Source organism: Pristis pectinata, chromosome 6 (genome assembly GCF_009764475.1).
Source record: "Pristis pectinata isolate sPriPec2 chromosome 6, sPriPec2.1.pri, whole genome shotgun sequence".
NCBI lineage: Eukaryota > Metazoa > Chordata > Chondrichthyes > Rhinopristiformes > Pristidae > Pristis > Pristis pectinata.
In genome coordinates this window covers 44,767,715-44,793,141 of record NC_067410.1, presented here as the reverse complement: position 1 = coordinate 44,793,141, position 25,427 = coordinate 44,767,715, and the positions used below count along the sequence as shown (strand labels likewise).

General features: G+C 42.0%; 1 protein-coding gene across 1 annotated transcript in view; it reads left to right on the top strand.

The window, feature by feature from the left end:
- itpr1b (inositol 1,4,5-trisphosphate receptor, type 1b) overlaps positions 1 to 25,427 on the top strand; it is a 440,649-nt gene that overhangs the window by 74,152 nt on the left and 341,070 nt on the right. Inside the window, 2 exon segments of the mRNA XM_052018719.1 lie at positions 23,431 to 23,519; positions 23,521 to 23,547. Coding sequence (XP_051874679.1) covers positions 23,431 to 23,519; positions 23,521 to 23,547 — 116 coding nt within the window.

The window sequence follows — 25,427 nt, the reverse complement described above, 5'->3', positions numbered from 1 at the left end:
ATGGCAGTGGCTCTATTAGCTGTGCCAGAGCTGCCTTTTTTTTAATACCATTCACATGAGCTGCTTGCTGCTATCCCATACCTCAGTGGCACAGGGCCACACACAGTTACAGGACTTGGCTAGGCGGTAGGAGTGTGTACATGTGCACGCACACGTCATAAACTGTTCCCTGAGATTCTCCTGGGCTGGGGATCCCATCAGTCCAGTCTCTAGCACCAGTTCTGCATCTGTGGGTGATGCTAATTGTCTTCTGAGAGTAAAGGTCAGAAGTACTACCTGGGTTGGAAAATGGTTTAGAAGGATAAAGGTCTGGCTTTGGATTGTGGGAGAGATGTTGGGAAGGACTGGGGCTTGGAGACGGGGATGAAAGGATGGGAGTCTGGAGGATTCTGACCAGGGAAATAAGGGAAACGACTAGATCATGGGTGTGGGAAAAACAGATGGTGAAGGGAGCACATGTGAAGGAGACTGGAGATAGACAAATCAGAGGACCAGGAGTGAGCTTGGGAAATTGTTAAGCAGTGTCAGAGCTGTGTGTCTGTGTGCATGGAAGGGTGGGCCCCAAGGAGGAGTGGGTTACAGTGGTCCTACCCCACCAGTGTTGTGAGTGACTGTCAATCATTGCTCAGGCCAGCATTCTAATTTCTCCTGCATCACACTGGGAACAACATCACCGTGCACCTGGACTAATGAGGGGTGATTTAGAGGTGTATAAAATCATGAGGGGCATAGATGGGGTGAATGCATATAGTCATTTCCCAGAGTTGGAGAATCAAGAACTAGAGGACATAGGTTTTAGGGCAAGAGAGGAGAGATTTAATAGGAACCCGAGGGCAACTATTTCACCCACGGGATGGTGCGTATGTGGAATGAGCTGCTAGAGTACGTGGTTGGGGCAGGCGCACATTAGTTACCTTTTAAAAGGCACTTGGACAAGTACAATGGTAGGAATGGTTGGAGGGATATGGAACTACTTGGATGGGTGTCTTGGTCATCGTGGACCGATTGGGCTGAAGGGCATGTTTCTGTGCGGTATGACTCTAGGATAGCCAGTGATAAATGCTGCTTTGCCCATTTCATCCATCTCCCAAGAATGGATTGCAAAAAAAAATAAGCTTCACTGTTTTGGTTGATTTTTTTTTCCCCCACCCCCACCCCCATAGTATGCAGTGAATTTTTTCTGAATCCATTCACATGATTACTTTGATTTAGCAACTGTAATAGTTTTTCAGGCAGGCCTTGAGGAGAAACTTCTGCAAGTTTTATTGAAATTATTATTCTCCTCTTGTGACTGCACACCTTCCCCATCCCTCCCATCCAACCTGCTGTTCTGTGAAATTGTGTACTTCCCCTCCGCTTAGCTGCTGAGGATTAAGTACCAAAATGAAAATCCCATCTTTTTTAGAAGGATGGGATGAAGTAATAGGCCAAAGTAATTGCTATGGCAACGGGGTAAGGAGTGTTCTGGGAGGAGGTTTAATCATGGTCATGAATCAGCCAGGAAAAGTCAGAGGTGATTGCAAAGAGATTATCCTTGCAAGTTACACCAGGGCAGCTTTTGTGCATGGACACCAGTTATAATACTGGCAGTCAGTTGTGTATCCCCATGGATGTCCCAGTGTCCAATGCTGCTGTAAAATGGCAGGGACATTCTCTATGTTGTGACCGGATGTTCTGGTATGAAGTCTGACGGGCTGGCACTATCCATAGATCTCCCAGCTCTCAAGCAGCACCGAGTGAATCTGCTTCAACCTGGCTAGTCCTCGTTCCAGTCAAGAAGGGGAAGAATTTACTTTTGAGTTCATGGGCATGCTTTCTAGCTGCTTGCATGAGAACTTGTTATAATTGCTTTTACCTGTTGTGATTGTTACTGAATAGTTGCAAATGTCAAGGATGTTCACAGCATTCAGTTGCCCCGATCTCTTTGATGGCTTCAACAAGCCAGTGAGTCAGGGAGCATAAAAGCAAGCAAAATAGAAGCAGGACTTTTGAATAAGCATGTGGCTGACCTTTTACCTCAGCGCCGCCTTCCTGCATTAAACTCGTATGCTTTGATTCTCTGTATCCAAAATTGCATCAATCCTGAATACACTTGGAGACTGAGCCTCCTACAACACTTTTATGTGAAGAATTTCAAAGATTTGCCCCCTCCTCAGTAAAGATAGTACTTGTAGTCTCTGTTCTAAATGTCTAGCCTCTTGAGACTGTGACCCCTGTTTCTAGACATCCCAGCTAGGCAAGACCTCATCCCTGCATCCCTTATCAAGCTCTGTAAGAATTTTTGTATATTTCATTGTTCTGAACTCCAGGCAGACTGAGTCTTTGTTTTCTAACATCTCCACATTGGGCAATCTCCATCCCGGAATAGATGTGGTGAATTCTTGGTGCACTTACTCTATCACAAGTACATCCTTCCTTCCTTTGGATATAGATACCAGGGCCCTATATAATTGCAATTTTTACATTTGTGCTCTCTTAATAAAGACCAACATACTGTTTGCCTAGCTAATTGCTTGCTGTACTTTACCTGCTGCACCATTGTGCTGCCCATGAATTACTGAATGTTAATGTTGCTGACTCTCATCTTCAGTGACCTGGGTTCAATCCTGACCTCCAGTGCTGTTTTAATGGAGTTTGCATGTTTTCCCCATGAGCCTGGGGCTTCCTCCAGATGCTCCTGTTTCCTCCCTTATCTCATAGACGTGCAGGTTGGTAGTTTAATTAGTTCCTGTAAGTTACCCCTGGTGTATAGATGCCTGGAGTTGATGGAAATGTGAGTGAATGGGTTGCAGGGAAATAAGTGGAGGTGTGGGATTGCTCTGAGAGCTGGCATAGACCTGAAGTGGTGAATGGCTGTCACCTGTTGTGAGAAATATAAAATACATGAATACAAGGATATCCATATCCCTCAGAACAATGCCTTTAAATTTCTCACCAAATAAAGCAAATGTGCTTTTCTGAGCTTTCTACCACATTTACATATTTTCACATTGTATTCTATCTGCCTTGTCTTTCCCCATGTGCTTAGCCTGTCTGTGCCCCTCTTGAAGCCTGTTTGCATATCATCCCCAACTCTGTCCTCCCACGAAGCTTTGTATCATTAGTAAACTTGAGTGTACAGCACTTGGTTCACTCTTCCAAACAGCTGAGTAGTTGTGCCGCAGCACTTATTCCTGATCAGATCCTCCCAACCCAATTATGAAGGGCAGGGATAGGATAGATGGCTGGAATCTTTTTCCCAGGGCAGGGAGGTCTAGAACTAGAGGGCATAGGTTTAAGGTGAGAGGGAAGAAATTTAAAGGAGATCTGAGGGGTAGGTTTTTCCACACCAAAGGTGGTGAATATTTGGAGCAAGCTGCCAGATGAGATAGTGGAGGCAAATGCAATTAGTGTTTAGAAGCCATTTGGACAAGTGCTTGGATAGGAAAGGGGTAGGGATATGGGCCTAATGCAGGCAAATGGGTTTAGTGTAGATAGGCATCACGGTGGCATGGATAAGGTGGGCTGTAGGAGTTTGTTTCTGTGCTGTATTTCTCTTTTATTCTATAATCTAAAATTATCAGTTTATTCCAATTTTCTGTCGACTATCCAATTGTGAATTGACACCAGTACATTACCCCATACCCTGTGCTCTAATTTGTTTAATAACCTTTTGTGTAGCACCAAATCAAAGGTCGAATCAAATACTGATTATTTCCCCTGATCCATTTCCTTGTCTTGTGCTATATAATAACACAGAAGGAGGCTATTCAGCCCAGGAGTCCATGCTGGCTCCTAGGGGAGCAACTTTCTTGGTCCCATCTCCCTTTGTTTCTTTGTACCCCTGCAGCTCCCCCTAACTCCTTTGTTTGCCATTAACCTACATTAAGGGGTATTTACAATAGTCAATTAATGCACCAGCAGTTGTTTGGGATATGGGACAAAACTGGATCTCCTGTGGCCATGGATAGACTGTAACCTCCACCAAGCCAACACTAGGTCAGAATTGAACCTGGATCCCTGGAGATGTGAGGCGGCAGCACTGGCTGTTGGGCTAACGTGCTGGCCTAGATCCATTTTCTAAATGAAAATCTTAAAGTTTGTCAAGGCTGATTTCCCTTCCATAAATCCATGTTGACTCTGTTCAATCCCTCCATTATTTACCAAGTGCCCTATTACCACCACTACTCTAACATTACAGATCCCAACTTTGTTCCTGACTCCAGAGTCTACAGCTCTCCATCTGTGGTTTCTGTCAGTCCAGTACTGAGGCATTCCCTCCATTGCACTGAGCCAGTCTGTACCCTAAGCCACACACGGAGAAAGGGCATTGACCAGAGGTGTAAAGAAAGCAATGTCAAGGCAGTGGGAGATGGGCCCAACAAAATGGCAGCTGCTGATGGTGATTCTGGAGAAGGGCCAACAGGGAACTGTGGGCTGTGTTGTGCACCTGCTGGGTCAACCTTGAACTAAGCTCTCCATTCTTTCTCTCCTCTTGCATTTTCCTAAATAAAAATCTAAATTCCTTGATATAATTGAGTGGCCTTGATGCATCTGCCTGTAATAGACCATAAAATTGAATTTGGATATTTTAAAAAACACTTCTTGAATAGCTGTTTACTCCATTTGTGAGTATGTGATTTGGTAAGAAATTAATTAAAGACATAAAACTGAACTGCTTCATTGCTGCTTGTTGTCAGTTTTTCTAAGTGTTTTTCTTTAAATTTTAATAGCACTTAAGCATTTGGAGAGTTTTCCAACATGGCTGCAGATAATGGGCACTTGCCATGCTTATTAATCCATGTGTGTGACCGTTTTGTGGGTGGAACTGCAGAGTTTTGTAAACCAGCACTACAAACTCTGGAATCTCAATTCTTGATGCAATTTGCATTTCAGTTTTGCAATCCAGTTGGATTTCACTTGGATTGTGCTGATTAGAACTGTTGGAGATGGTAGGGCAAGCAGTTGAGCAAAGCAAATGTTGGGTTCACAAAAAAAGGCATTTAATTGATGGAGGTTATTGAGGTTTTAATGGATTTTAATGGCACAACGTACTGTGTACAATTTTGTTGCCCTCTCTGTGGGGGCTTGTGTGCTATGTAGAGGCTGCAAAGAAATGTAGGAAATTGATCCTGAAATGGAAAGGCAGTGAGTTATATATTTTAAGCAATTTAACTAGATAAGAAATAAGTGTAGGGGAACACATCTAGGCCTTTGAATTAAAGATCATGGCTAACTTTTTACCTTTGCCATTCTCCTCATCACTTCATTCCCTTAATGGCCAGAAATCTTTCCACATGTAGTTTGGGAAAAAAAGTCAGTGCACCTCTACAGACTTTCAAAGTAGAAAATTCCAAAGATTCACCTCTGAATGAAGTAATTTCTCTTAATAAAGGGTAGGTTGTTAATAATTCTGAGGCAGTTAGCTATGATTCTAGACCACTTGGCCAAGGGGAATGTTCTCCTTGCATCAAACATGTCAAGCGCAACGATAATTTTAAATTTCAATGAGATATGTGAAGGAATGCAGCTCCTCAATCTCTCCTCTTATGGAAAAACGCCATTCACAGAATGAGTAAATCTTTTGCAGTCCCTCTTTGGCAGGGACATCCTTGTGTACTTTATAGTCAAGAGATGATTAAGATCGGAAACCTCACAGTATCGGAGTGGATTTTGTAGTGACGCCTTTGCTATTCTTTCCGATAACTTCCAATAATTGAGGTTGTAGGAAACTTCATTCTAAAGAGGAATTAGAAATTAGATCTAACTCGTATAGAAAGAAAAAGATTTGGTATAAGAAAAGGGATTAGGAGATAACAGACTGACAAGTTATTCTAAGAGTTTTTAAGAACATTTATGTGACCAATACATTTTGAGGGAATTACACTGAACTTTGTAAATTTTCAGGGCACGAGGGGTAGGTGGTTTTGTCGTCCCGATTTTAAGTTCCCACTTCTGTCTGCTGCAAAGCAACACAGTGCCACCAAGTTGATTCAGTTAAAACACATTTATTTAGCAGTATACTGCCAGGGAGGGGTCTCTTCAGCACTCTGAGAGTCGCTTCCCGAGGTCTCCGCAGTCCAAAGGAGCAGACAGTGATTTATACAGATATTGTCACGTACACTTATCGAATTCGGCTCCACGAGTTTTGGTCAGGCCTCAGAGATCAGAAGGCAGATATGGCACCCATTGTCCAATATAATTGATTTACAATCAAGAGATTCAAAGACAGGTATCACCCTCTATTGTTTAAAACAAGCTTCCTCCAGTCTGTTTATTACACCCACCACCCTTATTGTCTAGTATATTGGCCTACCACCAAGGTTCCGGGCACAGCAACTATCACCTAGCCGATTCAGTAGCTTGCCTGCTCTTGCTTGCAGGTTATTTTTTTCATCGGTTATATGTATAGTCCCAGTTTCTTGACCCTTTACTTCCTCAGTTTGTTACCAATAATTACATCATGCAGTTTCAAAAGACTTCTGAGTGCAGCAGCACAACCTTTTGCTTCTGGTATCTTGAGAGCAAGTGGGCAAGTATCCCAAGTTCACACCAATTAAGTGCCAGCTATTTTGATGAAGAGTGTAATTGTTTACCTTGTTGAGAAGCAGGGTATCTCTGACAACATGGAGTTGCTAGTTAGCTTAGCAGCATGTTCTCCTACTTGTATTATTCAGGTAAAGGATAGATAGATTCCATTCCTGAGAACTGTTCATAGCCCCAACAATTGGCAAGTTGGAAATACGGCTGCCCAGCAATATATTTAAATAAAAACATTGTCCAATTAAGGACAACATGTAGTTAAACCAGAGTGTTTTAACTTAACCATTCTGATATTGTCACAAATCGAGTTCCTGCACGGCAGAAAATGATTGCAGCCCCACGGCAGTTGGCAAATCCATTCCACCAGTCTCCCAACAACTTGTTCATGTGTACGGGCTAGTTGGATGTTCATAACCTGGGGAGGACCTATATAATGGTGAGCAGCATTATTCTGAATACAAGATCTGAACTGTTTAAGTATTAGTTGGCTCTTGATTAGGCAGGTAATAAAGAGAGCGAGTCAGTGGGTAATGCAATTACATGCATAATGCAAAGCACATTGATAAGCAAAATTACTTTGTTTATCGTCTGTTCAATATAACACAGATTTTTCAACTGTGGTACAGTAGCTAAGTGAGTAAAAGTAAATGTGTCAAAGGTTAAACCAGTGGCATCTTGCTCGGGTGACAGGAATGTCAGGTCTGAAGGTAGTGGCTATCTGAAGGTGACACGGATGATCCTCAAACCAGATAACCCACAGCCAGAAATTGGACGTTGACTGTATTGATGTTGCATCGGTTCTTGAGTTGTGACTGGCGTTGGCATGAAAGTGCTTATTGCCTATCCTTCGAACCACAGGACAAAATCTGTAGTGTGGGGCTAGAGACGTGGGATAGCAAGATCCCTTCCAAAACTGGTTGGATTTTAGTGGCAAATCAATAGATCTTGTGTTCGCTTTTGTTTAGTGTTGGTCCACAAATTACCATAAGTATTGTTCCTGTTTTGCAATGAGCTGGACTTGGATGTGAAGTTTTGCCTTTTAAGTTTCTACTCCATTAATGCAATACCACATACCCACTCTATTTGCACACCAGGCTTTGTCCATAGAGAGTATATCTATTACAATTTGTATTTTGCGTGAATCATAACTTGGCATAATTGACTTAAAATGTTGTAATCACATAAAGTGTAATTAATGGGACAGTCAATGCATCAAATATGATTAAGCAGAGTGGTGGGTGAGGATGTTTGATGGGTTGATTCACTAAGAAATAGTCCATTTTCACATTTGATGTGGGAAAGCATTGTACCATCAAGCTGGACATATTGAGTGACCAAGAGCTGAGGGTTGGGGTGGGATAATGCAAGAATATAGCCAACCTAAGTTTGCTGTCTTGGAGACCATGCAACCACATACCTGTTTTCCTAGTTCCTGCACACAAAATGAAATGTAATTATTTCGTATAATTCCTACTGACATTTTGCATCTAATTGCACACTCAGAGACTGCTTAGAATTAATGGTGTTTCAGAAAGCTGAAACCACAATGAATCTTTGATTCTCTGGTATTGATCAGCTCTTATGAATTCTGTTTGAACTGTGGACAGCCAAGAAACGTTAGTGTTTGTCCTAGAAGTATACAAAATAATCAGCTTGTGCTGTGGCAGTGCTTTTCATCCTCCTCAAAAATAAGTGTTAAGGAAGTCTGAGGTTCCAAAGTAGTTAAAATTTGTTTTTGTTTCGTGTTACTATGGCAGAAATTGAAGTCTTTTTGTTTTGCTTGAGTTTTTGACTTCTTAGGCCATGGTTCCTGCTTGTCACTGTTTTGAAAGTCTAGTGCACATTACAACATTTAAGCATGTTGTCCAAGGTTTGGAGGTCAGATTATTCTGTTTTCTCTGATGACTGGCATTCTGGCTGACTTCTGAAGGGAGTTAGGCTAATTTCTGTCCTTGCATTTTACGTTCACTTAACCTTATTTGGTAAGGCTTCTACATTTAAAGCTGCAGAAGGCTTTTCAGTGAAACAGCTGGAGTGAGTCTCCCACTGTGGCTGCACTGTATTCAGCTGACTGAAGGGGTAATATAGGCGAGGCTTTTAAACTCTTGTCCGATTATGAGTATTGAGTTTTAAGGTTATGGAGCATCATGCAATCCTGGCCATTCCTGCTCTTTCAGTATATGAGTAATGATTAATGTTTAAAGAATTAGTTTACAAGTAGTATTTCTGTTTAAGGAGATGGAAAAATAACTGCAGAAGTGATATAACTGTGCTTATCAACAGAAGTTAAGGATGGTTTTTATGTCAAAGGAAAAAGTTATTATGTTTTTCCCCTGCAAAAAAGTAAACCTGAGGAACAGGAATATTTCAAAATTTAACGAAGAACCAAGACATAGATGAGGAAAGTAGAATGTGAGAGAAGTTTAATGAGAAATGCAAGCAATATGAAGTTTCTATACATGTGTAAAATGGAAGCAAGCAGCAAAAGTTGATGTGTGTCCCTTACAATCTGGAAACAGTGGGTGGGTGGAGGGTTACAGATTGAGGAATGTGGGGAAAAAAAAGTTAGCATTACTGTTGTGTTTAATATTGGAGAAATCAATGGGAACAAAGTGGGGGGAAATAGTCAATGACTTGATCATCTTAAGAGTTTTGCAGGGCATTGTTGTGGAGATGGCGAGTACATAAGTTGTGTCTAAAATGCCATAAATTCTCAAATGGTTCTGAAAGTTGGAAGATAGAAAATTTAGTCCCAATATTTAGGAAAGGAGGGGAAAAAAGAGGGAGAACGGAGAATTACTGACCAGTTGACCTGACAGACATACTGGGGAAAATGCCGGAATCTATTATCGAGTGTTACAGGGCACTCAAATTTAAAATGGAATAGGATTTATGAAAGGGAAATCGTGTTTGACAAAGCTGTTTGTATTAAGTTTTTAAACTAGCAGAATCAGTAAAACTGGTGTGATGTATCTTTAAAGTTTTTGATAAGGTGCTATGCGAGATGCTAAATGAAATCCGAGGGTATCATATCGGTAGTAATATTCTGGCATGGAATCAGAATAGGTTAATGGACAGGAAACATAGTAGAAATGATTGGGTAATTTCTGGGTTAGGAGGCTATAGCCAGTGGGGTGCCACAGATCAGTGCTGGGGCCTCAGCTGCTGACAATAAATATCAATGGTTTGAATGGGCAGATCATGCAGAATATCTAACTTGATGTTTCTAAGCTCAGTGGCAATATAGGTTGTGATGAGGATGCAGTGTTTTGGGGGATATGGACAGGTTAAGTACAGGGCAGATGGAATGTAACATGGGAAGATGTGAGGTCATCCATTTTTATACGAAAAATGTTAAGACATTGTTTGATCAATGAGAGATTGAAAGGCATTGATGTCCAGAGGGACCTAGGTATTTTTGCAAATGAATCCCTTAAAGTTAATGTGAAAGTACAGCAAGCAATAAGGAAGGTAAATAGTATATTTGGTTAAAGGATTTGACTGCAATAGTAGAGACTCCTGTGTACTAATTATATGGAGCCCTGGTGAGAGACGATATTTGGATGCAGACCTAGTCTCCCCAAGAAGGATGTACTTGTGGTGAAGTGCAGCAGACATTCTCCAGATTAATTCCTAGAAGGGTTTATCACAAGAGGAGAGATCAAGCAGACTGAAGAGGGATGGATTAACTTGAGATTCTTCCAATGTTTTGCAGCTTTGCAATGATTTCACTTTTTTAAAAAAGTTTCAAGTGACAATATTTTAGGGATGGAATTATTGTTCTTCTGAAAATTTCTTAAATTCCATATAATTCCATTCATCTCCTGCTGAAACGTACTTTGCATTCACCTTTTAAATGTAGTTGAAAAACACTGATGCTGGAGGAACTCAGCAAGCCAGGCAGCATCTGTGGAGAAAAGCAGGCAGTCAACGTTTCGAGTCAGGACCCTTCTTCAGGACTGAAGATAGGAAAGGAGAAGCCCATTATACAGGAGGGAAAAGCAGAGCAGTGGTAGGTGGACAAAAGAGGGGAGGTGGGGTGGGCACAAGGTGGTCAAAGGTAGATGCAGGTAAGAGATAATGATAGGCAGGTGCGGGGGAGGAGGGAAGAGCAATGATAGGCAGGTGCGGGGGAGGAGGGGAGAGCAGATCCACCGGGGGATGGGTCAAAGGTAAGAGAGAAGAAGAAAAAAAGTAGGAAATAAGAGGCTAGAAAGGGAAGAAGATAAGAAGCCGGGGGAGGGGGGTGGGTGGTGGTGTTTGTGGGGAAGGTGGGGGGGGGGGGGAATTACCTGGTGTGAGAATTCAATATTCATGTCATAAAGGTGATTTTACTACTCTGCATTTTGCAGAAATGGTCAGATTCAGATTTATTGGGAGAAATACAAAAATGTAGTTTTACTGCAAATTGGACAGAAGATTGCACTCGTTGGGGATAGTGTTATGAAATCCCATGTTTACTATTACCAGAGTCAGGACACCTAGGAGCCAGAATGGAATTTCAGTGGACATTTCCACAGTAACAAAATACTGCATTATCACTCCTGGAAACTTGAGTAAATCAGCTAGTGGATGAGTAGCACACAAGCCAATCATCAAAAGCACAGTGGAAGCAGTTGGCCAAACTGAAGGAGGTTGGGGTTAAGAGTCAGGAAGAGCATTACAAAGCTTCAGCTTTGTACAACATGTCTAATTGCTTAAAGTATATGTCACAAGAAAATGTATTTCTCCTCTATGTACACAGCAACAGAAAGGGGGGAAAAAGTGGGGCAGGGAAAAAGGCTAGGAAAGGGAAGAAGAGAAGAAGCATGGTGGGGGGAGGGTGTTGTGGGGAAGGGGGGGTAGGGATTACTTAGTGGGAGAATTCAATGTTTGATTACTTGCATCTACCTATCACCGCCTTGTGCCCACCTCGCCTCCCCTCTTTTGTCCACCTATCACTTCTGCTTTTCCTTCCTATATATTGGGCTTCACCTTTTCCTATCTTTCAGTCCTAAAGAAGGATCCTGACCTGAAACATCGACTGCCTGCTTTTTTTCTACGGATACTGCCTAGCCTAGCCTGTTAAGTTCCTCCAGCATCGTAGTGTTTTTCATCTAGATTCCAGCATCTGGAGTCCTTTGTTTCTCTTTTAAATATAGTCATTGTTGTAATGTGGGAAATGTGCCAGTCAAATTTTGCATAGCAAGATCCCAAGAGCATTGCTGAGGTAATAAGCCAAGTTTTTGTTAATATTGAAGAACCAAATATTAGCTGGGCAATGGGACGACCTCTGCTGCTCTTGCACAAGTAACGGAATCTTCAAGTAAAACAAATCACTGGAGAAACTCAATGGGTTGAGTCGCATTTGTGGAGGCAAAAAGATGGTCAACGTTTTGGGTCGAAACCCTTCATCAGTTCTAACGCAGGGTCTTGACCTAAAATGTCGACCAGCCCTTCGCCTGCACAGATGCTGTTCAACCCACTGTGTTCCTCCATCAGTTTGTTTCTTTGCTCCAAGCTGCTATATCTGCAGTCTCTTGTGTCTCTAGAGAATCTTCAACATCTGTGTGGTGGAGTAGGTGGGGAATTCTGACAGTTCAACACTTCCTCAGTATTATGCTGAAGTGTCAGTGTCCATTATGTGCTTCAATCCGTGGAATGAGGCTTGAACCCACAAATTGCCTGCCCATAGACAGCAATATGATCCTTGAAACATGGAGAAAAGTACCCATTCCACTGTAATCTCATTCCTCCTAATGTACATTGGAACTCTATCTTTGGATTACAACATGTACTAAAATCAGAATTTAACTCTATTAATTGTAAAGCAATTGGTTTGGTTATGGGTCTCTTTGGGAGTTGCAACACATCCTTTTTCCAGTTATTGGGTTCCCCTTTGCAAGCTTTCTAGATTGACATATTGCAGGCATGGTAGTGTAGCGGTCAGTGTAACACTATTACAGTGCCAGCGACCCGGGTTCAATTCCGGCCACAGTCTGTAAGGAGTTTGTACATTCTCCCCGTGTCTGCGTGGGTTTCCTTTGGGTGCTCTGGTTTCCTCCCACATTATAAAGATGTACGGGTTAGGAAGTTGTGGGCATGCTATGTTGGCGTTGGAAGTGTGACGACACTTGCAGGCTGTGTCTATGCAAAAGATGCATTTCACTGTGTTTCGATGTACATGTGACTAAAAGATATCCTATCTTGTAATGGGAGGCTGCAGAGTGAATAGGCTTCCAATTTGAATCTGTCTGCTGTGTATTTAAAATTCCTGCAGCTAAACTGTGTTTTCTTCCCAAACTGGACTTGCTTGGGTGAAACCCAAGATTTTTCCTTTCTCTGGAGGCATTGGTAGCTTCTCTGCAGTAATATGAAAATGTACAGTTGATGGAGAGATTTTAAGATGCAACTTCCTGTTGTTTTGTTGCAAACTGAGCAAGTTGAATAAAGTCTGACTTACTAGCTGGGCTTCTTACTGGGAACACAAGATTTCCGGCAGGGGGTGATGAATCTGGTGTGTAGTTTAAAAAAAAATTCCCAAATTGATAAGTAATTGCAGAAGGATCTCATAACCATCCTCTGAAAAGGGCTTTGGATAATTAAAGTGCAGACTCAACCTGACTGAGTATCACGTAGACTGGCCGCTTAGGATTGACGCTTCCTGGTGGAGTTTTCTGTGACTTGGCAAGGTGGAGAATACATGCACAGAAGTATGATGCCAACACTCAGCCTATCAGTATATTGCAGTTGCCAAAGGGATGCAGAAACAAATGTGGAAACCCCATGAATTTACTGGTCTAATTTCACACACTGTCAAATCCTCATCTGCTAAGTGTTGTAGTCAGTGACATCTGAATGTCAACACTTGAACCCTCCAATTGTTGTGGAACTCCTGACTGTTTTAAAATAAAAAGCCTTTCCATCTTTGGGGAAGAGCATCAGGGAGATCATGAGTATTGTTGTACCCATGATGCATTTTCAATCCTGACCTTAGGTGCTGTCTGTGTGGAGTTTGTATGTTCTCCCTGTGTCTGCATGTGTTTTCTTGATGCTCTGGTTTCTTCATATGTCCCAAAGTAGGTTTATTGGCCACTAAATTGCCCCTACTGCATAGGTGACTGGTGGATTCTAGGCATTGATTGGAATGTAGGGAGAACAAAATGAGATCAATGTTGTGGTGTGCTTAATTGGTATGGACTCAGTGGGCCAAAGAGCCTGTTTCTTTGCAGTATGACTCTCTCACGTTGACTCCAAGTTAGTCTGCAACAAGTGTGTCATCCTGGCATTGATGTACTAGTTGAAGGCACCAGAGGGTGATGCAGTGAAACTACATGTAATGCAACTGTCTCGTAGTACCACCAACCCATGTTCCATTCTGACTGTGTGGTGTCTGCATGTTCTTTTTGACCATGTGCATTTCCTGTTCTCTCCCACTTCCCAAAGATGTGCTGGTTGTAAGGTTAATTGGCTCCCTTTATAGGGCATATGGCTGATGGGAAAATCATGAGAGAATAGGCAAATGAGAAATGTGAGGGAATGGAATTGTTCTGAGTCAGCATTGACTTGATGGGCTGAACGGCCTCCTATGTTGTAAGGAAATAGGATAAACAATAGTTTTGGCTTCACATCCATTTCTACTGGGGCTTTTTTTTTTTCATTACTCCTGAAAGAATGAACTGCTGGGCACTTTCCTCTGTTCACTATCCGCATCACCTGAAATAATCACAGCTGGTAGACTATTCATTTGTGAAGGCCATCAGTGAATTTTTTCATTTGTTTTGCTGCACTATTTCCACCCCCCCCCCCATCCCTTTTGTGGTAATTATCAAAATTGAAACACATTAAGTCAACAAATCAAGAGTTTCTCCCCTCAGAAGCTCTTTTGCTGCACCCATATATAATTGTTGGTTGGTTGTCACACCAACATTTCTGCTTTATTCTTGTCCTTTGTCTCAAAGAATTAGTTTTGTTAGTCTGGCTCAAACCTTTCCCTCACTGGATGGAAGCTTTCCATATTGGGAGATGCAAGCCATATGTTGTTCAGTGTAAGTGATCTGCAGTGCAACAATGGAATGGAGCTGAGGAGCTACATTGGTGCACATTGCCCGCACACTGAAATTGTATTCAACTCTGCACAGGTTAGCTCATAGAATAAAAAGAAGCAAAAGACTCGGGTCTTGGAATATGTAACCCAGTTCAGGAAATAGTCATTGAGTAAGAACTCTGGAAGCTTTCCTGTGGATATTTGAGAACAATTTTGGCCAAACTAAAGCCATGTAGAGCATCATAATAAAAACAAGTCCAAACCATCTATAAATGGGCATGTAGCCACAAGTCCAGTCCTTAAATTGAGTCTTGGTGCTGCCGTAGCTGGAGGTCACCAAAGAAATAGTTGCTGCCATCTTAAGTGCCGTGGAATATCCTGTTGTTCTCCAAATCCTTTCCTATTCTTCAGCCTGCCATCAATCCTTCATTTCAACTCCCAGGCAGGCGGGTTTTTGTTGTCGAGCTGAGGATGGAGAAGATTTTGTAGTAGTCGCAAGATCACAAGACAAGAGAGCAGAAGTAGGCCATTTGGCCCATTGAGTCTGCTCCAAAGAAAAGAAAGGGAAAAAGAAATGGGGGGGGGGGGGGGGGAGAGTCTGCTCCATGAGCTAAAGGGGGGAAAAAAAAGCAAAACACTATTCCTTTCTAGCCCCAATTTCCAGCCTTATCCCCATATCCCTTGATACCTTGACTAATTAGATACCTATCTATCTATCTCCTTAAACGCCTCCAATGATTGGGCCTCCACTGCTGTACGTGGCAAAGAATTCCATACATTCACTACCCTCTGGCTAAAGAAATTTCTCCTCATCTCTCTTTTAAACCTGTACCCTCTAATTCTAAGATTGTGCCCTCTGGTCTTGGACTTACCCACCAAGGGAAACAGCTTGGCCACATCTACTTTGTCCAGTCCTTTCAACATTCTAAATGTTTCTGAGGTCCCCTCTCACTCTTCTGCACTCCAGTGAGTACAGTCCAAGAGCCAATAAATGCTCATCATATGTAAGCCCTTTCATTCTGGGAATCATCCTCATAAATCTTCTCTGAACCCTCTCCAACATCAGCACATCCTTCCTAAGATATGGGGCCCAAAACTGCCCACAGTATTCCAAATGAGGCCTCACTAGTGCCCCCTAGAGCCTCATCAACACCTCTCTACTTTTATACACTATACCTCTCGAAATGAATGCCAACATAGCATTCGCTTTCCTTACTGCCAATCCGACCTGGTGGTTAACCTTTAGAGTACCTTGCACGAGTACCCCCAAGTCCCTTTGTACGTCTGTACTTTGAATTTTCTCTCCCTCTAGATAATAATTTGCCTATTTTATTTCTGTTTCCAAAGTGTACAACAGCACACTTCTCAACATTGAAGCTCATCTGCCATTTCCTTGCCCATTTTCTTAAACTATCTAGGTCTCTCTGCAACCTTCCTGTCTCCTCAATACTCCCTACTCCTCCACCTATCTTGGTGTCATCTGCAAACTTAGCCACAAAACCATTTACTCCATCATCCAAATCGTTAATGTACAAAGTAAAAAGAAGTGGCCTGAAAAGACACTGACCCTGTAGAATACCACTAGTAACCGGTAGTCAACCAGAACAGGATCCTTTTATTCCCACACTATGCTTTCTGCCAACCAGCCAATGTTCCACCCATTCTACTATCCTACCTGTAATTCCATGACCTCTCATCTTATTAATCAGCCTCTTGTGTGGCACCTTGTCGAAGGCCTTTTGAAAGTCTAAATACACAACATCTACCGCCTCTCCCTTATCCACCCTCCCTGAGATTTCCTCAAAAAACTCCAATAGGTTGGTCAGGCAGGATCTTCCCTTCACGAAACCATGCTGGCTTGGACCTATCTTGCCTTGCACCCCTAGGTATTCCATAACCTCATCCTTGAGGATCGATTCTAATAACTTTTCCACCACCGATGTCAGACTAATAGGTCTGTAATTTCCCTTTTGCTGCCTCCCACCTTTCTTGTACAGCGGAACTACATTTGCAACCCTCCAGTCCTCTGGAACCATGCCGGAGTCTATCAATTCCTGGAAAATTATCACCAGTGCTTCTGCAATCTCTAAAGCCACCTCCTTCAGAACCCGGGGATGCACCTCATCCGGTCCGGGAGACTTATCTGTAGCTTCCCTAGCACCTTCTCTCTAGTAATCTTAACTGAACTCAGTTCCATTCCTTGAGACCCCTGACTATCCGGTATATTGCTGATGTCCTCCACAATGAAGACTGATGCAAAATACTCATTTAGTTCCGCTGCCATCTCTTTATCATCCATTATAATCTCTCCCGCACCATTATCCATTGGTCCTATATCAACCCGTGTCTCTTTTACTCTTTATATATTTTAAAAAAACTCCTAGTATCCTTTTGAATGTTATCTACCAACTTCCTTTTATAATTCATCTTTTCTTTCCTAATGACCTTCTTACTTTCTGCAGGTTTTTAAAAGTTTCCCAGTCTTCTGTTTTCCCACTAATTCTTGCTTCTTTGTATGCCCTCCCTTTTGCTCTTATTTTAGCCTTCACCTCCCTTGTTATCCACATTTGTGCCATTTTTCCATTCAAAACCTTTTCTTGGAATATATCTATCCTGCATTTTCCTTATTTCTTGTATAAATTCTATCCATTTCTGCTCTGCCGTCCCTTCTGCTAGCTTACTCTTCCAATCAATTTTGGGCCAGCTCCTCTCTCATGCCACTGTAATTTCCTTTGTTCCACTGAAATATCGATACACCAGTTATCAGCTTCTCCTTCTCAAATTTGAAACTGAACTCAATCATATTGTGATCACTAGTTCCTAATGGTTCCTTTACCTTTAGTTCCCTAATCACTTCCGGTTTGTTACACAGCACCCAATCCAAAACAGCCGATCCCCTGGTGGGCTCATCAACAAGTTGCTCCAAAAAGCCATCCCATAGACATTCCACAAACTCGCTCTCCTGAGATCTTCTGCCTTGCTGGATTTCCCGATCCACCTTCATGTTAAAATCCCCCATAATTATCTTAACGTTGTCACTCTGACATGCTTTTTCTATCTCAAACTGCAGCTTATAGTCCACGTCCTGACTGCTATTAGGTGGCCTATATATAACTGCTATTATTGTCCTTTTACCCTTGCTATTTTTTAGCTCTACCCATAAGGATTCCACTTCTGACCCAATGTCCTTCCTTTCTATTGATTTTATATCATTACTAACCATCAGGGCCACACCACCCCCTCTACCTTACCCGCCTATCCTTCCTATACACTGTGTACCCCTGGACATTTAGTTCCCAATCACATCCGTCATAAAGCCATGACTCGATGATTGCCAGTGTCGTATTTATTAATCTGTAGTTGTGCCACTAGGTCATCAACTTTGTCCCTAATGCTATATATAGTATATTTAGGCCAGTATCTGCTACTGATTTTGTTGTACTTCTATTGTTCAGCAAATAATCCTGACTTTTCACCTGCCTGTCCTGCTTACTGCCCTCGCTGCACACTATCTTGGACTTGTTTCTATAAACCTCCTCCTCTACCCTAACATCTTGTATCCTAAGATCCTGGTTTCCATCCCCCTGCCAGATTAGTTTAAACCCTCCCCAACAGCTAAATTAAATATTCCTGCCAGGATATTGGACCCCTTGGAGTTTAGGTGTAACCCATCCTTAGTGAATAGGTCATGCCTCCCCCAAAAAAGTCCCAATGATCCAGAAATTTGAAGCCCTGCCCCCTGCACCAGTCACTCAGCCACGCATTCATCTGCCATTGTTATACCCCTTGGACGCTGCACCAAAAATTATCGTACATTCCAAATGGAGCAGTTTGTCTTTTGGTATTATTCAAAAGAACACCACAGAAAAATTAATATTCTGTCAGCAAACCTGGTGCTGCTTGTGGGGTCAGGATATTGGAAAGCACAGCGCTTTAAATTAGTAAAATGTTATTAGTGCCAATGGAAATGACTATATCACATGCTTTGTTCAGTCAAGAATACAAAACCTACTTACCATGTTAGACTAGTAGTCTTTGTCGTAAGTTGCTAATCTGCCTCACTTCCCCAGTTACACTGTGCAGTCTACCGTTGGGGAGGGGGGGAAGAAATATAACTAGTACTGGAGATGCTTAAGTCAGGCAGCATCGGTCAAGGGTAGTTGGTTAGATTCTGCAGGTGGTCAACGCTTCGAGTCAGGACCCTTCCTTAGGAACCAAAGCGCTGACCACCTGCTTTTCTCCACAGCTGCTCCCTGGTCTGCCGAGTTCCTCCAGCATCATAGTGTTTTTCATCTATTCCAGCGTCAGCAGTCCTTTGTTTCTCTGGTTAGATTCTGTCTTGTTGGAGATGATCATTGCCTGGCACTTTTGTATTGTGAATGTTACTCGCTACTTAAAAGTCCATTATTGCGTTATCTGCTTTGAGGACAAAGTGCCTGCATTGTATCCTTCCCCAAAGTGCACCCTTTTTTTATTTGGAGACTGCTTCTGTTCCTATAGAAATTTCCGTGACAACATATCAGAAACGATTGGTTGTAGCCCAAGAGGTTCATTGTCTCCATGTTTCCTCCAAGCACTGTTAGTTCACCTGCCTGTCCTTCCTTTAAGAGTTAACAGCAAAGATTCTTGCATGTTGCCAATTGTGAGAACTTGCAGTTAATCAATTGGGACCACCATGCTGAAAATGAAAAGGTTAAGGTGACATACAATGCTGAAAGCATACAGTTTCAAGGCCAGTGGTACAAAGCCTTATCAATCCTCAGGCTTGCTGTTTATTGATGGGGCCTTCATAATGATAATAAATGTCTTTGAGTAAGCTCAAAGTATGCAGACAAGGAGGGACAATATAAATATGGTTTGAAATATTGACTCAAGTGGATCCTCCCTTCTCCCCCTGATATGCCCGTTGCATTTTCTGGCACCAGCATCTGTTCACTCTCCTCAACCACTGATCTTCCAAGAATCTGTATTTTACACTGTGTTGCTTACCTCTGCTCCCCAATACTGTTATCTGTAGATATGAGGTCAACATCTATGCATACATTGCCTCTTCCCAAGTCTTGACAGATGACTTGAGTAGGTCAAATATAAGGTGACACAAGTCGCTCAGACTCTTTAAGCTAACCTTCCTGGCATTTTGCTGAATTGGTCAAATACTGGTTTTTACATGCAGTCTTATTCTTGTGGAAAAGAATATTACATGAAGTATAGAACTGGGAACAGACAAAGACCATCTCCAAGAAGAGAGATTCCAACCACCACCTCTTCACACCAAATCAAGTTCCCAAAACAATCAATATTCAGGGAGTTGCCATTCACCAGAAATTTAACTGGAGCAGCTACATTGTGGCTAAGAGATCAGCTTGAGGGCTGGGTGTCCTGCAGTGAATGACATCTGACTTAGAGTTTTTCCAACATCTGCAATGTAAACAATCCAGGAGTGTGATGCACTGGTGTTCACTTGTCTGGGTGAGTACACTACTGATAGCACTCAAGTTCACCACCCTGTGGATAACCTGGGCACCAACTTAATGTTCATTCCTTCTACCTTTGTGTACCCTTCATAAGATGCACCACTTCAAACTGCTATGGGCTGCTTTGACAGCATCTGCCAAGCTCAAATTTTTACAACTGTGTTGGTTTGGTGCTCTCGTAATCTACTGCCCTTGCCGCCGTCTCAAGGATGCTCCTTTAATTGTTCAGTCTAAATCCTAGAGCGCCTGATCGAGAGCACAATGGGAATATCTTGACTACGGTAATGGGAAAAAGACAATAAGCACCTTCACCAAGGACAATTAGTAAGGATATTAAATGTTGGCATAACTACATTTTATGTAGGCCAGGGTAGCTTTAATGTTCGAATAGCCAAACTTGCTCGTTATGAGGACCTGGAGAGGCAGAGTTGACCCAATTGCCAATGCATTCAGCTACTGAAGCTCTAGCAACAAGCCTAGATTTGCATGCTTGGACTGTTTACAGTCTGGCTATATTTCCTATGGCAAGAAAGGTGCACACTTCTAAAGAAAAGCACATTATCTGAGTGGATGTCTGGGAGACTGCAGTGAAGCAAGGGTTTCTGCACATATTTGGCACCAGTTGATAAATGTAGTGTAGATTTGAAGATTTCTTTTATAAAATTTCATTTTGTATTCAGTGTCTCTAAGCCAGGGAACTGAAATGCAAACCTAGTTTAATGAGGTATTTTTGCAATTGTCCCTCTTTTGGTTTGGATTCCATTGAGCCATGTCCCAACATTTTCAATTGTGACTCCTCTTGGGTAATGGTCCAGTATAGGCCTATGCAGTGTTATTTACATTCAATATGACATGGACCAACAAGTGTTCTTCACCCACTTCACCCCCCCCCCCCCCACCCCAGGTGAAGGGACCTGGGTTTTGCACTTTGATTTCAGTGGGGGTGGGCTTGTAGTCAGTCTCTCCAAATTTGGAAATAAGGGGAGATGGGAATTCCTGTTTCTGTTCCATAAGATGGTACGTGATGGAGAAAGCAAATCAGTCGTAAATTTCAGAAGGGAATTGGATAAAAAGGAAATATTTAAGGTTGTGGAGAAGGTGCAGAAGGTGGATCTGATTTGACTATTCTTTCGATGTACCAGCAAAATTTCAATGGCCTGAGCAGCTGCATCATGCTCTGGTCTAATATGGTGGCAGCCTAAGTGAGCACTTCTCATTGATTTACAATCTGGTATCTCGGGAAGATGGAAATGCACAGTCCCTAGTTGCAGCAATAAATTTATGGTAGATCATGTGTACTTGAAGTGTTGTTTATGCAATTTGTTCCTCTGGTGATTATCTTACTGATTTCCCCCTCCTTCAAACATGCATAATTTTGCTGCCTGCTTTGTATTGGTTTATTCCCAGGACACAGCCATAGAGATAGTGGTGCTTTCTGATGCTTGGAACTTGACTGTTCCATTAATCTCTTTCTGAATGTCTTTTGTCTTTTTTATCTTTGTTAATTGAAATGATTAATAGCAACTAGTGTAGGTTGGAGTATAGGACCAACATGTTGACTGCCAAAACTTTAAAAAGTTAACTGGCATGCATTGAGCATTCATAAACATTGGGTTACTCATCAATTTCCTGCTCTTGCTTTTCAAAGTCCTTGAATATTGAAAGTTCATGTCTTCTTTTGGAGGCTTGAAATTCTCTAAGTGGGTGTTCAGAAGATTTGCAGCCAACTCTTGCCTGAACTGCCATTTCAGCTGAAACTGACTAAATCTTGCAAAATAAATAGTTGCCTTTTGTTGTACTGAACACTGGATGAAGCTTAGCAGGGTTACAAACAGGAAGTGCATCTAAATTGAATTGATTTGTAAGATCTTGTGATAAAGGAGTAGCCATGACTGAGAAAATGTGTTACACATTTGCATGTATCAGTTGAATGCACCTGATTTGTTGATATGTCTGTGATGGACTGTTGCATGCACTCATGATCAGGCTTGATGGAGGGAAAACTATGAACCTAAAATTGTTCAGGAAAATAATGCTCAATAAACAGAGCCTCTTTCAAACTTTTTTTTTAAAAAAGGCAAATTATGAATGCTGCAAGTCTGGAGTGAAAGAGAAATGTTTTTATTTTTCAGGGTATTGATGTGCCACAGTGTTTTGATTCCAATTCGAATTCTGTGGTGGTGGTATGTCTCAACTGAGGCAGTGAAATCCCTAACCTGCTGAGAAGTTTTCATAAGTGATCTTTGGGGTCCACCATGGGTTTCATACCTTCTGGAGTCAGAAGGGGAAAATAAACCAAGTGCTTCCTGCAAGGATGGAGACATTGGGATGGTTTTTTAGTTGGATTGTTAATGTTGTTGACCATTTGGCTTTTGGGTATTCACTGTACAAGACCCACGTGTGACAGAAAACCATTTGGGTGAAACTACTGTGTAAATGGATCCTACAATGACTTAGACCTGCCCCAAAATTGTTTGTTAACTTAAGCCAAACATTACCATCTTTATTTTAAAGAGGGCATCAACCTCCTCATGCGTTGTTGTTGTTGTTGTTAAGCTTTTTCATTTGAGTGCTCAGTTCTTCTCTTTTCCCGCCCCCCCCCCCCTCCCCCCATCCTGCCAATTAAAAACAGATAAAATGAATCTGAGGAAGAACTGCTTACAGGAAAGAAAAAAATCATGAAAATGCAAGCTTGAGTCTTGAAATGAGGAATTATGGTGGAATTGTGATCATACCAAATTATAACAGCATTTGTGTAATTTTAAATGTGGAACTAGACCTTGTACAAGTTGTATGCTGTGCTTGTGTGAGAGTATGTGGACCAACAGATTGATTAAAGGATCTTCCATTCTTTGAACAGTGTCCAAAAGTGAATGTTCTTTTTCTGTTTAGATGAACCTTTCAATATGAACATGTTAATGAGCTTTTGTAAAGGTTTACAAGAAGAAGCAACATTCCACAAATTCTTTTAATAAGAAATGCCCATTAAGGTCTGTTCTTTCCTAAGATAAATAGGACTAAAAGTAACATTTTGGAATGCTTGTACTTCTCAAGACCAATAAATTACTTCCCTGACTTCAATGTGTGGTGTAATATTGAGACTCCCCACAGCAAGTTGGACTAGTATTTCTCACACTTGTGTGCTTGGTTCTGACCAGGTGGTGTGGAGTTATCCTGTTTGGTACAGGTAAAAGGCATGGCAGAGGACGAATAAATAGACCATATGCACTACCCCCCCAGATATGGGTTGAGCCCCACAAAGGGAGATTATTGCTGGAATGCATTGAAATTTCTCCTCTTATTGTTGGGGAAGGTGGGGGAATTTGATTATTTTAAATCTTTTTTGCACTTTTGATTATCTCATTACTTCTCATTTTCTCTCCTTCCTTCCCCTCCATGTTTCTACAGACTGCCTCTTTAAGTTATGTCCTATGAACCGGTAACTCTGCTCAGAACAGTTCTGGAAAGCAGCCAAGCCCGGGGGCAACACCACTACGGGACACTGTGCTGCTGAATAAACTACATGTAAGTAGAATACAGCCTCCGGAAACCATACAGCTGATTGATGTTCCATCTCCAGTGAGTAACCCTGGAGTTGATGCTAGAGGCATTTTTTTTCTTTTAACAGGGTAGGCTTGAAGGGATTTCTGCCCCAAAGATTTAAATAGAGAAACTTAAGCTAATTGGGTAGCACAGTGGCACAGCTGGTAGAACTGCTGTCTCACTGCCCCAGTGACCCCACTTCAATCATGAGTTTCTGGTGCTGTCTGAGTGGAGTTTGCATTGTTCTCCTCATGACCATGTTGGTTTCCCCCAGGGGCTCCAATTTTTCCCCACATCCCAAAGATGTGCAGGTTGATAGATTAATTGGCCATGATAAATTGTCCCCAATGTGTAGATGAATGATAGAATCTAGGGGGAGTTAATGGGAATGTGTTGAAAATAAAATAGGATTAGTGTAAACAGGTGCTTGATGTTGGCATGTAGGGTTGCCAGTGGGCTGTAGGACCTGTTTCAATGCTGTATTGACCCTGAAACTGTCTCTAGACTGCTGCGTACTCCTTTTGGATTGTACAGGAGCATTAGTCTTTTGGTAAGACATTTTTTTTTGGTGGATAGAAGATGCCATGGCCTTTGGAATAGAGGAGGAGAACATTTGCTGGTGTCCTGCCCAATGTTTATTCTTCACTCACCATTGCTGCAAGCAGGTGATCTGTTCTTTATTGACAATACAGCTTTTGGGAACCTCCTGCATACAAATGGAGTGTTATGTTTCTCGTTATGAAGAAGACTATATTTCCGAAGTACTGCGTAATAAAGCACTTTACAATAAAGAATACACAATCTTTATTTCTTGACGTAGTCATACAGCATGGAAACAGGTCCTTCAGCCTAACTTGTCCATGCCAATTGTGTTGTCCAGCAGGCTAGTCCCATCTGCTTGCATTTGGCTCATAGCCCTCTAAACCCCTCCTATCCATGCACTTATCTAGATGGCTTTTAAATGTTATTAATGTGCCCACCTCAACCACTATTTCTGGCAGCTCATTCCAAATACACACCTCCCTTTGCGTGAAAAGCTGCTCCTGATGTCCCTTTTAAATCTCTTGTCTCTGATCTTAAACCTATACCCTTTTGTTTTTTGCACCACCCTCCCTATCTTTTATACCTCTATCAGGTCACTCTTCAATCTCCTATGTTCCAGGGAATAAAGTCCTAGTCTGGCACAACCTCTCCTTGTGACTCGGGCCCCCAAGTCCAGGCAATATCCTAGAAATCTTTCTGAACTCTTTCTAGTTTACTAACATCTTTCCTACAATACGGTGACCAAACTGTACACAATTCTCCAAATGCGACCTCCCCAACATCTTGTATAACTGCATCATAACTTGACTAGCTCCCATACTCAATGCCCTGACTGATGAAGGCCAGCGTGCCAGATGCTGCCTTCACCACCCTGTCTACTTGTGACGCTACCTTCAGCAAACTATGCATTTGCAATCCTAGGTCCCTCTGTTCCATAACACTTCCCAGGGCCCTACCATTGACTGTACAAGCCCTACCCTGGTTTGATCTCCCAAAATGCAATACCTCACATTTATCTGGATTGAAAACCACTTGCAATCCTCAGCCCACATACTGAGCTGATCTAGATCCCTCTATAATTTTTTTTATAACCTTCTACACTATTTACAACACCACCTATTTGAGTATCATCTACACACCATGCCTTGTACATTCATATCCAAATAGTTTATATAAATTACAAACAACACAGGTCCCTGTGGCACACCACTAGACACAGATCAAGGGTTGTCTGAGAAACAACGCTAAACAGTCACTCTCTGCTTCCTCCCACTGAGCCAATTATGAATCCAATCTGTTATCTTCCCCTGGATCCTGTG